A 13,771-nucleotide genomic window follows, 5' to 3' on the forward strand; every position below is an offset into this window, starting at 1 on the left:
ACATGTATAGAGAATGTTGTCCGCGTCGTGAGGAGTGTGATGTGCTTAGCGCACATCTCCTCTCGTTGCCTGTGCACTGTCTAACAACATCCTGTCTTGGGCTTGCAGCTCTGCTCTCAGTGGGAAATAAAATGGATCTCACCCCACCCATAGAAAATGGTGTTAGTTACAGAGCGGAGCAAGCTGTGCTTTGACAAGAACAGCTAGACAGACACCCTCTAATGAGGGGGAGGAGGGGTTTGGAGGAGCTAGAGGGGCAAGTAGAGGGGTTAGAGGGGTTAGGGGAGTAGATGAGTTAGTGGGGTAGGGGAGTTAGGGGGCAAGTAGAGTGGTTAGAGGGGGGTAGAAGAGTTAGAGGAGTTAGGAGGAGTTAGGGGGTTAGAGGGGGGAGTAGAGGAGTTATAGGGGGAGTAGAGGAGTTGGGGGGGTAGAGGAGTTAGGGGTAGGGGAGGTTAGAGGGGAGTAGAGGAGTTAGAAAGGGGTAGAGGAGTGAGGGGGTTATAGGGGGAGTAGAGGAGTTATAGTGGGGGTAGAGGAGTTATGGGGGAGTAGAGGAGTTATGGGGGGGGTAGAGGAGTTTTATGGGGGTAGAGGAGTTATAGGGGGAGTAGAGGAGTTATAGGGGGAGTAGAGGAGTTATAGGGGAGTAGAGGAGTTATAAGGGGTAGAGGAGTGAGGGGGTTATAGGGGGAAGTAGAGGAGTTATGGGGGAGTAGAGGAGTTATAGGGGGGTAGAGGAGTTATAGGGGGAGTAGAGGAGTTATAGGGGGTAGAGGAGTTATAGGGGAGTAGAGGAGTTAGGGGTAGGGGAGGTTAGAGGGGGAGTAGAGGAGTTAGAAAGGGGTAGAGGAGTGAGGGGGTTATAGGGGGAGTAGAGGAGTTATAGGGGGTAGAGGAGTTATGGGGGGAGTAGAGGAGTTATGGGGGGTAGAGGAGTTATAGGGGGAGTAGAGGAGTTATAGAGGGGTGGAGGAGTTATAGGGTGGAGTAGAGGAGTTAGGGGTAGGGGAGGTTAGAGGGGGAGTAGAGGAGTTAGAAAGGGGGTAGAGGAGTGAGGGGGTTATAGGGGGAGTAGAGGAGTTATAGGGGGGTAGAGGAGTTATGGGGGGAGTAGAGGAGTTATGGGGGAGTAGAGGAGTTATGGGGGAGTAGAGGAGTTATGGGGGGAGTAGAGGAGTTATATGGGGGAGTAGAGGAATTATAGGGGGTTATGCGGGAGTAGAGGAGTTATAGGGGGAGTAGAGGAGTTATAGGGGGAGTAGAGGAGTTATAGGGGGAGTAGAGGAGTTATAGCGGGGAGTAGAGGAGTTATAGGGGGAGGAGTAGAGGAGTTATAGGGGGAGTAGAGGAGTTATAGCGGGGAGTAAAGGAGTTATAGGGGGGAGGTAGAGGAGTTATAGGGGGGAGTAGAGGAGTTATAGGGGGATTAGAGGAGTTATAGGGGGGAGTAGAGGAGTTATAGGGGGAGTAGAGGAGTTATAGCGGGGAGTAGAGGAGTTATAGCGGGGGAGTAGAGGAGTTATAGCGGGGGAGTAGAGGAGTTATAGGGGGAGTAGAGGAGTTATAGGGGGAGTAGAGGAGTTATAGGGGGGAGTAGAGGAGTTGGGGGAGTAGAGGAGTTGGGGGAGTAGAGGAGTTATAGGGGGAGTAGAGGAGTTATAGGGGGAGTAGAGGAGTTACGGGGAGTAGAGAAGTTACAGGGGGAGTAGAGGAGTTACGGGGGAGTAGAGGAGTTACGGGGGGAGTAGAGGAGTTACGGGGAGTAGAGGAGTTACGGGGGAGTAGAGGAGTTACGGGGGAATAGAGAATGTATGGGGGGGGGAGGAGTTATGGGGGGGAGTAGAGGAGTTATAGGGGGGTCAACAATAATACCCCTGTCGAGGCTCCCCAGCCCTCCCTAGTTCCCAGCCCTCCCTAGTGCCCAGCCTGCTATTATATGTGGTTTGGTAAGTATAGACCCATTTTGCCCCAAGAGCAGATTTAATAGACAACACTTTGATGTGTGTGTCGCTTGCATTATTGAGGTGGCTTATTTGTGAAATGGATGTGCTGTGCATGAGAGTTCCATCATTACATGAATGAGTATAGAATATATATTGCAGATGTTCCTATAGATCTAAGACTCTTTTTGAATGGGCTCTACCACCCTCCCCTATGATGCAACGGCTGTGTAACCTCAATATTTGATGGATAATTGTTTCCTGTGTTGAACAAAGAACATAAGTCACCAGCCTTGTAAGAATTGCACATACACTCATTCTTCACTCGTAGATGTTTTATAATCTTCCACTCTCTCTCAATTACATTTCAATGTACTTTATTGGCATGACATACAGTATTGATACATCGTGCCAAAGCACAATGTTACATTATAAAAAGAGTCATTTACAAGTATTATCAATAGAAAATGACCATGTTATGGAAATCAACAGAATGATCCAGTAACGATGTTAATATGGGGGTGAAATTAAATAATGGACTCAATAAAATAATACACATTCTTCCTCATCCTATTGTAATTGTCACTAACTGTCATCTTGTGACAGGCTGTTATGTAGTGTGCTGCCAACCTACAGCTTTCTATGTCCTCTCCTAGTAGGATTGGTAGCTTTTCTTCATCAGTGTTTTTTAAACTAGGCTGTGCTCACTGTCTGCCCTTTGTTATGGCTAGGCTGTGCTCACTGTCTGCCCTTTGTTATGGCTAGGCTGTGCTCACTGTCTGCCCTTTGTTATGGCTAGGCTGTGCTCACTGGCTGCCCTTTGTTATGGCTAGGCTGTGCTCACTGGCTGCCCTTTGTTATGGCTAGGCTGTGCTCACTGGCTGCCCTTTGTTATGGCTAGGCTGTGCTCACTGGCTGCCCTTTGTTATGGCTAGGCTGTGCTCACTGGCTGCCCTTTGTTATGGCTAGGCTGTGCTTACTGTCTGCCCTTTGTTATGGCTAGGCTGTGCTCACTGGCTGCCCTTTGTTATGGCTAGGCTGTGCTCGCTGGCTGCCCTTTGATATCATTTGCCTATCTCTCAAGTCAATTCAAAGGGCTTCTCTCTGTCTCTCATATGAGGTGTTTTTCCCAGCCGTCACTCTCCAGAGCCACGAAGCAGATACCCTGTCTTCCTATAGAGTCTAATTAACAGGCTTTACCTGACAAACTAATTGCACAATCCCTCATTAGTCTTAAAAGCCTCATCAGTTTGGGATGCAGCGGAAAGAAACTCATTGATTCCACGAAAAGGGAGAGAGAGGAGGGAGAGAGAGACTGAGCCCTACCTCCAACACATTCTCCTGTTTCCATGGAGACCAGGGAGCCAATCGGGTGGCCCGGCTGCGGGCTGTACTACCGTGAGCAGAGGAGAGGTGGTGTAGGGAGGATGTGGATGAGATCCGGTGTGTATTAGAGACAATAAATATATCATTCTCACTCCTGCAGGTTATCCCCATGCTTTTGATGGCTAGCCCTGTCTCCTCTGCCTTGGCATGTGTTCAGCCATCATCACCCCGCATGGGTTTAAAGGGAGGCTGTTTATCAGTGTTAAACAGGCAGCCTCCCAGCCTCACTGTGCCCTGCTCTACCACTACACACCCCCTGCCTGCCTTTTGGACCTGCCTCGTTACATCACAGAGCTCTTTCTGGCTGGCTGTTTGTGACTGAGAGTGAGAGTGTATGTGAGAGAGTGTATGAGTCTGTGCGCACGCTTCTGCTCCGTTGAGTCAAGTCCCATTGACGAGCCAGGAGGATGGACAAGCCGAGCGTGTGGCGTGCCGTGGTGAGCAGCACCGACCCCAGGCGTCCCCGCAGCGAGTCCAGCACACCACCCGGTGGCGGGGCTCACCCGGACAGACCCAGCTCTGCCATGTCCTACCGGCTATATGACATGTGAGTAGTAGCAGTCCCTGTGAACCTAATGCTGTATGAATGGGGCTGTATGGAGGTGTGGCTGTGGCTGGGCTGATGCAACCAGGCAGGCACTGGTCCTTCCATTCTTCATTGACAAGGATGCAGTGTGGCACTTTGTTATTGCAGTGTCTCCAGTGCATGTGCTGAGTCACCTAGCTGGCGCTTGCTGGCGCTTGCAGACCTTGCTCTGTCCTCTCCTCTCATCCTGTCATGTCTGGAGAATAGAGATGGGATGAGTTTGTGGCTCTGGTGGTCATGTGAGGGGATGGTGGTCATGTGAGGGGATGTGTGTGTGTGTGTGTGTGTGTGTGTGTGTGTGTGTGTGTGTGTGTGTGTGTGTGTGTGTGAGACGTGTGTGTTGGTGGTAATATTTATATGATCAATTACTTTTTTAAATCATTTTTGTTGAAATGGACACCCTATGATGTGATGAGGGAGGATGAAGGGTTTTTGGTAGACTGTTGTGATGTTATACTGTCAGATTGTTTCCATTGTGATTGAAATCACCCTGTCATGGGAGTTGCTTTGTTTTGAGTGGCTGATGACTGACAAGGAGAATATGACTCATTTTTGGCTGATGCTATGACAGCTTTTATGTAGTGCGTGATTTCATCCCAGCTCTGGTGTGTGTGTGCGCGTGGGTGCGTGCGTTATTGATACGGCTGGTAGTGTAGTGTAGTGGATGTTATTTTTGGGATGTCGTTGTTCGCTTCAACATTGTTTTAGATGTTCCATGCTTGTCTCTCCAGTTTAGCGTTGCTGCTACCTCAGCTGAATAAATCCTTGTGTCATCTCTGATTAGGTCTTTGTTTGTGAAAGGATACAGGAATCATATTGTATTCCTGTATCACACAGTGAACCTCCAACCTCTCTCTTCCGGAGGGGTGGGGGGTTGAATTTCTATTGTTGTTTCGGTGCAGGTGCCTGCGCCAAAATCGGTTTGTTCCAACATGATTCCACACAGAGCTCATATGACTGAAAAAAATCATCTATTTTTGTCAGTTTATCCTGATTTGCATTTTGTGATGGTATGCAACCTAACCAAGATGCATTGGTTAGTGTGCACTTATAATATAATGATTATCAGATAGATCTTCATGTGTGTGGATGCGTATTGCTCAGGTATCATTGTGTTATATGAATTGGCCCGTCACTGGGTGATCATTTTGTGCAGAAAATAGGGATCAGTCCACTTAATAAATATGCAATAGCCTCTGCCAAGTCCTTCACAGGCAATCTGGTCTTGTTACTCACAATCCCAAAAGCTAGAGTCGTTTTGCAGTACCTACAATATTATAACACATGATTATTCACAGTGATGCTTTAATTTTGTGTGGTATTTTTCAGTATTAAAGTAATACGTCATAAGCCCCAGGCAGGCCACCACTACTGCTACAGTCCATACCTGTGTGTTTTTCTTCTGCTTGACTGGGATGGTTATAAGCATTGCATAATCAGCAGCACCATCTGTCTCCGATTCCTTGTCTTTCCTGAAGCAGTCCACTTCACTGGACACAGACTGATGGACTGACTGACGGCTTTAAATGAGACCAGATTAATGCAGGTCAGGAAGTAAAGGTGACACGGGGGTCAGGGTTAAAGGGTTCATCCTAAATTCAAACAATAACAACGTGGGTACCCCGCCACTTGTTTTGGTAAACAGCTGAGAGATGGGGCTTCAGAAAAAGAACCCCTCTCAAATTCATAGACAGACCAATGGATGCAAGAACTGACCATGAGATCAAAATGATCCTTTTAACCATGTTTTGAAACTGTGTTTGTTTACATTGACTTTGTTAAGAAACGTAGGAAACGTAGGAGTAAAACAAGCTTACAGTCAGTGCATTCAGAAAGTATTTTTTCACATTTTGTTACGTTACAGCTACGTTTAAAAATAAATGTGCTCATCAATCTACACACAATACCCCATACGGACAAAGTGAAAACAGGTTTTAAGAAATGTTTGGAAATGTATATGAAAAAATAAAAAAGCACACCTTATTTACATAAGTATTCAGACCATTTGCTATGAGACTCGAAATTGAGCTCAGGTGCATCTTGTTTCCATTGATCGTATTTGAGATGTTTCTACAACTTGATTAGAGTCCACCTGTGGTAAATTCAATTGATTGGACATTATTTGGAAAGTCACACACCTGTCTATATAAGATCCCACAGTTGACAGTGCATGTCAGAGCAAAAACCAAGCCATGAGGTCGAAGGAGTTGTCCGTAGAGCTCTAAGACAGGATTGTGTCGAGGCACAGATCTGGGGAAGGGTACCAAAAACGTTCTGCGGCATTGAACACAGTGGCCTCCATCATTATTAAATGGAAGACGTTTGAATCCACCAAGACTCTTCCCAGAGCCGGCTGCCCGGCCAAACTGAGCAATCGGGAGAGAAGGGCCTTAGTCAGGGAGGTGACCAAGAACCAGATGGTCACTCTGACAGAGCTCCAGTGTTCCTCTGTGGAGATGGGAGAACCTTCCAGAAGGACAACCAGCTTTGCAGCACTCCACCAATCAGGCCTTTATGGTAGAGTGGCCAGACGGAAGTCACTCTTCAGTAAAAGGCACATGACAGCCCGCTTGGAGTTTGCCAACAGGCACTTAAAGGACAAGATTCTCTGGTCTGTTGAAACCGAGGTTGAATTCCTTGGCCTGAATGCCAAGCGTCTGGAGGAAACCTGGCACCATCCCTACGGTGGTGGCAGCATCATGCTATGTGGATGTTTTTCAGCAGCAGGGACTGGGAGACTAGTCAGGATCTAGGGAAAGATGAACAGAGCAAAGTACAGAGAGATCCTTGATGAAAACCTGCTCCAGAGCACTCAGGACCTCAGACTGGTTTGAAGGTTCACCTTCCAACAGGACAACGACCCGGACTTGAACCCGATCAATCCTCTCAAGCTTCTCTGGAAGCTTGACAGGATCTGCAGAGAAAAATGGGAGAAACTCCCCAAATGCAGGTGTGCCAAGCTTGTACCGTCATACCCAAGAAGACTCCAGGCTGTAAATTGCTGTCAAAGGTGCTTCAACAAAGTACTGAGTAAAAGGTATGAATACTTATGTAAATGTTATATTTTTATTTTTTATTTTTAATACATTAGCAAACATAAAAAAATAAAAAAAATAAAACAATTGCTTTGTTAGTACAGGGTATTGTGTGTAGATTGATGGGGGGGGGATATATATACATTTTAGAGTAAGGCTGTAACCTAAGGAAATATGGCAAAAGTCAAGGGGTCTGAATACTTTCCGAAGGCACTGTAACGTTCAAAATGGGTGAACATTTCCTTTTAAGTAGATTTAAAACCAGATGCTTTTAGACTTTTACTCAAGTAGTATTTTACTGGGTGACTTACTGCGTGATTGTTTTTCTATTAAGATATCTTTACTTTTACAGAGAAAATACTGATAATCACCATCCAACTATGATCCAACTATACAGAATGAAGGAGACCTATAGTCATCACTTCCCTATGAACCTGACTGTGGCAGTACAGAGATATGAACCTGACTGGCAGTACAGAGATATGAACCTGACTGTGGCAGTACAGAGATATGAACCTGACTGGCAGTACAGAGATATGAACCTGACTGTGGCAGTACAGAGATATGAACCTGACTGGCAGTACAGAGATATGAACCTGACTGTGGCAGTACAGAGATATGAACCTGACTGGCAGTACAGAGATATGAACCTGACTGTGGCAGTACAGAGATATGAACCTGACTGTGGCAGTACAGAGATATGAACCCGAATGTGGCAGTACAGAGATATGAACCCGACTGTGGCAGTACAGAGATATGAACCTGACTGTGGCAGTACAGAGATATGAACCTGACTGTGGCAATACAGACATATGAACCTGACTGTGGCAATACAGAGATATGAACCTGACTGTGGCAGTACAGAGATATGAACCTGACTGTGGCAATACAGAGATATGAACCTGACTGTGGCAATACAGAGATATGAACCTGACTGTGGCAGTACAGAGATATGAACCTGACTGTGGCAATACAGAGATATGAACCTGACTGTGGCAATACAGAGATATGAACCTGACTGTGGCAGTACAGAGATATGAACCTGACTGTGGCAATACAGAGATATGAACCTGACTGTGGCAATACAGAGATATGAACCTGACTGTGGCAGTACAGAGATGTGATCTAATATAGTATGATCGTCAGAGACTGGTCCCTACTGATGACATACAGTATGATGACGAGAGTGTTTACATACAATCAACTTGGCACAAGAGCTGGGAAAAACAGAATTTGTACAGTATTGGGTGATATACTCTGTCATTAAGCCCATTTCTACTACTACCCTTCTCTCTGATGGCCCAGGGGACAGTGGCTCAGGGAAGGATGGGACAGTGTTATTGTGAAGACAATCTCGTACATCCATGCAGAATGTATCTGCACATTACCGTGTGTGTGTGTGTGTGTGTGTGTGTGTGTGTGTGTGTGGTGAGTGACTTGCAGGGCTGTTGCTTACTGCCCCATGTGCTGACTAGATCAGATGTGACAGCATGCTCTCTGTATTGCCTGGCCAAGCAGTGACAGCAGGATTATTTACATAGTCTTACATAATGGCCAGCATGAACATAGGGGTCAAATCCATTTAATTTTTCCTTTGTATCTCTGTGGTTAAATTCCATTTCAATTCAGTCAATTAAGTGCATCAAATTACTAAGAATTGAATGATCGGCCTATTCATTGGAAATACTTTCTTGAAATGGAAATAGAATTTCTATTAATATTATAATCTGAAATGATGGATGGAATTTGATCTGAGCCAATCGTTGGCCGTGGCAGCATGTGTTATGCAGACTGGCTATGCAGGCCGGTAGGTAACAGCCCGTCATGCTTCCTTGTGTCCTGCTGCCTGACTCTGCAGTTCCAGCGCTGAGCTGTGTGCTGCCGTGTACTCAGGCTAAAAGCAGAGAAATGTGCTGCCGTGTGCTCAGGCTAAAGGCAGAGAAATGTGCTGCCGTGTGCTCAGGCTAAAGACAGAGAAATGTGCTGCCGTGTACTCAGGCTAAAAGCAGAGAAATGTGCTGCCATGTACTCAGGCTAAAAGCAGAGAAATGTGCTGCCGTGTACTCAGGCTAAAAGCAGAGAAATGTGCTGCCGTGTACTCAGGCTAAAGGTAGAGAAATGTGCTGCCGTGTACTCAGGCTAAAAGCAGAGAAATGTGCTGCCGTGTACTCAGGCTAAAAGCAGAGACATGTGCTGCCGTGTACTCAGGCTAAAAGCAGAGAAATGTGCTGCCGTGTATGTACTCAGGCTAAAAGCAGAGAAATGTGCTGCCGTGTACTCAGGTTAACAGCAGAGAAATGTGCTGCCGTGTACTCAGGCTAAAAGCAGAGAAATGTGCTGCCGTGTACTCAGGCTAAAGGTAGAGAAATGTGCTGCCGTGTACTCAGGCTAAAAGCAGAGAAATGTGCTGCCGTGTACTCGGGCTAAAAGCAGAGAAATATGCTGCCGTGTACTCAGGCTAAAAGCAGAGAAATGTGCTGCCGTGTACTCAGGCTAAAGGTAGAGAAATGTGCTGCCGTGTACTCAGGCTAAAAGCAGAGAAATGTGCTGCCGTGTACTCAGGCTAAAGGTAGAGAAATGTGCTGCCGTGTACTCAGGCTAAAAGCAGAGAAATGTGCTGCCGTGTACTCAGGCTAAAAGCAGAGAAATATGCTGCCGTGTACTCAGGCTAAAAGCAGAGAAATGTGCTGCCGTGTACTCAGGCTAAAGGTAGAGAAATGTGCTGCCGTGTACTCAGGCTAAAAGCAGAGAAATGTGCTGCCGTGTACTCAGGCTAAAAGCAGAGAAATGTGCTGCCGTGTACTCAGGCTAAAAGCAGAGAAATGTGCTGCCGTGTACTCAGGCTAAAAGCAGAGAAATGTGCTGCCGTGTACTCAGGCTAAAAGCAGAGAAATGTGCTGCCGTGTACTCAGGCTAAAAGCAGAGAAATATGCTGCCGTGTACTCAGGCTAAAAGCAGAGAAATGTGCTGCCGTGTACTCAGGCTAAAGGTAGAGAAATGTGCTGCCGTGTACTCAGGCTAAAAGCAGAGAAATGTGCTGCCGTGTACTCAGGCTAAAAGCAGAGAAATGTGCTGCCGTGTACTCAGGCTAAAAGCAGAGAAATGTGCTGCCGTGTACTCAGGCTAAAAGCAGAGAAATGTGCTGCCGTGTACTCAGGCTAAAAGCAGAGAAATGTGCTGTCGTGTACTCAGGCTAAAAGCAGAGAAATGTGCTGCCAGTGCCTGGCGGTGGTGGTGACTCACTCTGTTGTTTGTTTGCCTAGCGTAGCGCTGGCGTCATCAGGACAGCGGCTTCACAATTCCATCTACCAGCTAATATCTGGGTATGGGCATCCCTGCATCGATGCTTGAGCCTTTAGGCTACACTACAGCTACTCTACATCCCTCCAGAGAATCCGACATTATTCAAATGAACCGTGACAACCCAGAATATATATCCATTATGTTGTTGTTTTTTTACATGAAAAGTCTATATTGTTTTATATGGAGATATTTTGGTAAATATATGATTGGAGTATTTCAACATATTTCTTCCTGGGCACGTAGTCAAACTCCTATCAGTAAACCTCTCTGCACCAGGAGGCTGTTAATAAGGTCGCTCATAGCCTAAAATGTCCCTACACCCCTTATGCCAGCACCTCACATCTATACCCCTTATCCCAGCACCTCACATCTACACACCTTGTCCCAGCACCTCACATCTACACACCTTATCCCAGCACCTCACATCTACACACCTTATCCCAGCACCTCACATCTACACCCTTTATCCCAGCACCTCACATCTATACCCCTTATCCCAGCACCTCACATCTACACACCTTGTCCCAGCACCTCACATCTACACACCTTATCCCAGCACCTCACATCTACACCCTTTATCCCAGCACCTCACATCTACACCCTTTATCCCAGCACCTCACATCTACACCCCTTATCCCAGCACCTCACATCTACACACCTTATCCCAGCACCTCACATCTACACCCTTTATCCCAGCACCTCACATCTACACCCTTTATCCCAGCACCTCACATCTACACCCCTTATCCCAGCACCTCACATCTACACACTTATCCCAGCACCTCACATCTACACCCCTTATCCCAGCACCTCACATCTACACACCTTATCCCAGCACCTCACATCTACACCCCTTATCCCAGCACCTCACATCTACACCCTTTATCCCAGCACCTCACATCTACACCCCTTATCCCAGCACCTCACATCTACACCCTTTATCCCAGCACCTCACATCTACACCCCTTATCCCAGCACCTCACATCTACACACCTTATCCCAGCACCTCACATCTACACACCTTATCCCAGCACCTCACATCTACACCCTTTATCCCAGCACCTCACATCTACACCCCTTATCCCAGCACCTCACATCTACACCCCTTATCCCAGCACCTCACATCTACAACACTTATCCCAGCACCTCACATCTACACCCCTTATCCCAGCACCTCACATCTACAACCCTTATCCCAGCGCCTCACATCTAAAACCCTTAGCCCAGCACCTCACATCTACCCTACAACCCTTATCCCAGCGCCTCACATCTACAACCCTTAGCCCAGCACCTCACATCTACCCTACAACCCTTAGTCCAGAACCTCACATCTACCTTACAACCCTTAGTCCAGAACCTCACATCTACCCTACAACCCTTAGTCCAGAACCTCACATCTAGCCTACAACCCTTAGTCCAGCACCTTACATCTACCCTACAGCCATTTCTCTTCTGTTGGCCTGGGAAAATAGGGGTTTCCTTCATGAGGAACAGGGGTTCTACATTGCAATTCCGAAAGGAAACTGTCCTGAAATTTAAACAACAGCCTCCTCCATCTCAGCCTCCTAATGAAAGGTGAATTGGCGAGGCGCCCTGAACCAAACACTGCTTTAGTCAGAGTAGAGTAGACACATTTGTGTCAATCTGACAAGCATCTTTATGTGTCTAAAAAAACAGCTGCTGTTCATGTTACACAATGTGTGGTGAGTGTATGCCCACGTGTGTGTGTGTTTGTGTAGCTTTGACCAAATCCCTCCTTTAAAAGGTCAATCCGGAGTTATTACCTCCCTTTTTGGACTGTTAAATTCATGATATATAGCCATTGATTTTGAAGAATATAACTCATAAATGCCTCATAAGCTTAGTTAAACTGTCGTGCCCCACCATAACCCAAAATATACAGTGCATTCGGAAAGTATTCAGGCCCCTTGACTTTCTCCTCATTTTGTTATGTTACAGCCTTATTCTAAAATTGATTAAATTGCTTTTTTATTATTTAACGATTCCAGAACAGGCCATTTTACCAGTAAGTAAACTTATGGATTTGTTCCAAGAACCAATGGTAAACCAAAAACGTACATTCCCACAACTTCCAAGGAACCAAGTGTGCTAGCTGGGAAGTGGCCAGCAGCATACCACCCTGCATCCCACTGCTGGCTTGCTTCTAAAGCTAAGCAGGGTTGGTCCCTGGATGGGATGGATGGGAGACCAGATGCTGCTGGAAGTGGTGTTGGAGGGCCAGTAGGAAGCACCCTTTCCTCAGGTCTCAAAAAATATCCCAATGCCTCAGGGCAGTGATTGGGGACGTTTCCCTGTGCAGGGTGCCGTCTTTCGGATGGGAAGTTAAACGGCTGTCCTGACTCTCTGTGTCACTAAAGATCCCATGGCACTTATCGTAAGAGTAGGTGTGTTAACCCAGGTGTCCTGGCTAAATTCCCAATCTGAGCCTCATACTATCACGGTCACCCTATCATCCCCAGCTTACAATTGGCTCATTCATTCCACCTCCTCTCCCCTGTAACTATTCCCCAGGTCATTGCTGTAAATGAGAATGTGTTCTCAGTTAAATAAAAATCAATGTAAAAGTTGTAAAAAATATAAATAGTAAAGTACAGATACAACTTAAGTACATTTTTACTTAAGTACATTACAGCACTGAATCTCCTCTCCATTGGGGTGATGGACAGCTAAGCACTCAGACCTCCTTGACGCTAACAGCACTGAACAGGGCCAATAAGAACAATGCTAGCCGGGGCTATGCTACAATAGCCTGGGCGCTAGTGTGTTCCAGCTATTCCATTTCAATTCAGTCAATTCTGGGTATGAATTGAAAATATGGAAACTTATGTTATTTTTCATGACAAATGATCAATTCCTGATTTACAATTTTAATTCACCTCTTGAGTTGACTGATTTAATAAAAAAGAAACGACTCCAACCTTGTTTCCATCATTAACCTAACAGGGTTACCTCGCCAAGACAATGATAAATTGACCGAATCAGACTAGCGCCCAGGCTAGCACTAGGCAGCTCTGAAATTGGACTCTGCTCTAATACACTGGCACCCACACGAGGGCTGGGGTCACGGAATGTGATTGCTATTAGGTTTGCACTTGAAGTGTCAGCCCTGGACTGGACAGGGCTTGTTTGGAACATGCTCAGGGCACGGATTAGCTCTGGGAGCTGTAGTTCTCTCAGGGGTATATCTCTGGGAGCTGTAGTTCTCTCAGGGGTATGTCTCTGGGAGCTGTAGTTCTCTCAGGGGTATATTCTAGTGTTTATGCGTCTGTGGATTGAGCCATCCCATAATAGTCCCTTAACATTCCCAACAGCAGCTTCAGGCACTGAGATACAGAGCAGTGGGAAGGAGGGTGGCACAGCAGCATGCGCATGCAGAACATTGTGTTCCCACGGACAACTATACACATTCTATGGGAACGCATGTTTACATGGTACTCTGTTATGTAATTACAATTTTGTAGAAACATTGATTTCATTACCATATTTATTTTCACTGTATT

General features: G+C 46.3%; 1 protein-coding gene across 3 annotated transcripts in view; it reads left to right on the forward strand.

Annotated features, from left to right (window-relative positions):
• Positions 1–13,771, forward strand: part of LOC115102091 (IQ motif and SEC7 domain-containing protein 1-like) — a 236,841-nt gene that overhangs the window by 107,533 nt on the left and 115,537 nt on the right. The window contains exon 1 of one of the 3 annotated variants that reach the window (XM_029621661.2): positions 2,733–3,873. The exons of the other annotated variants lie outside the window; for them this stretch is intronic. Coding sequence (XP_029477521.1) covers positions 3,734–3,873 — 140 coding nt within the window. The 5' untranslated portion in view covers positions 2,733–3,733. Of the gene's footprint in view, positions 1–2,732; positions 3,874–13,771 lie in introns of those variants that run through there. 3 annotated transcript variants of the gene reach the window in all.

Source organism: Oncorhynchus nerka, linkage group LG20, assembly GCF_034236695.1.
Source record: "Oncorhynchus nerka isolate Pitt River linkage group LG20, Oner_Uvic_2.0, whole genome shotgun sequence".
Lineage (NCBI taxonomy): Eukaryota > Metazoa > Chordata > Actinopteri > Salmoniformes > Salmonidae > Oncorhynchus > Oncorhynchus nerka.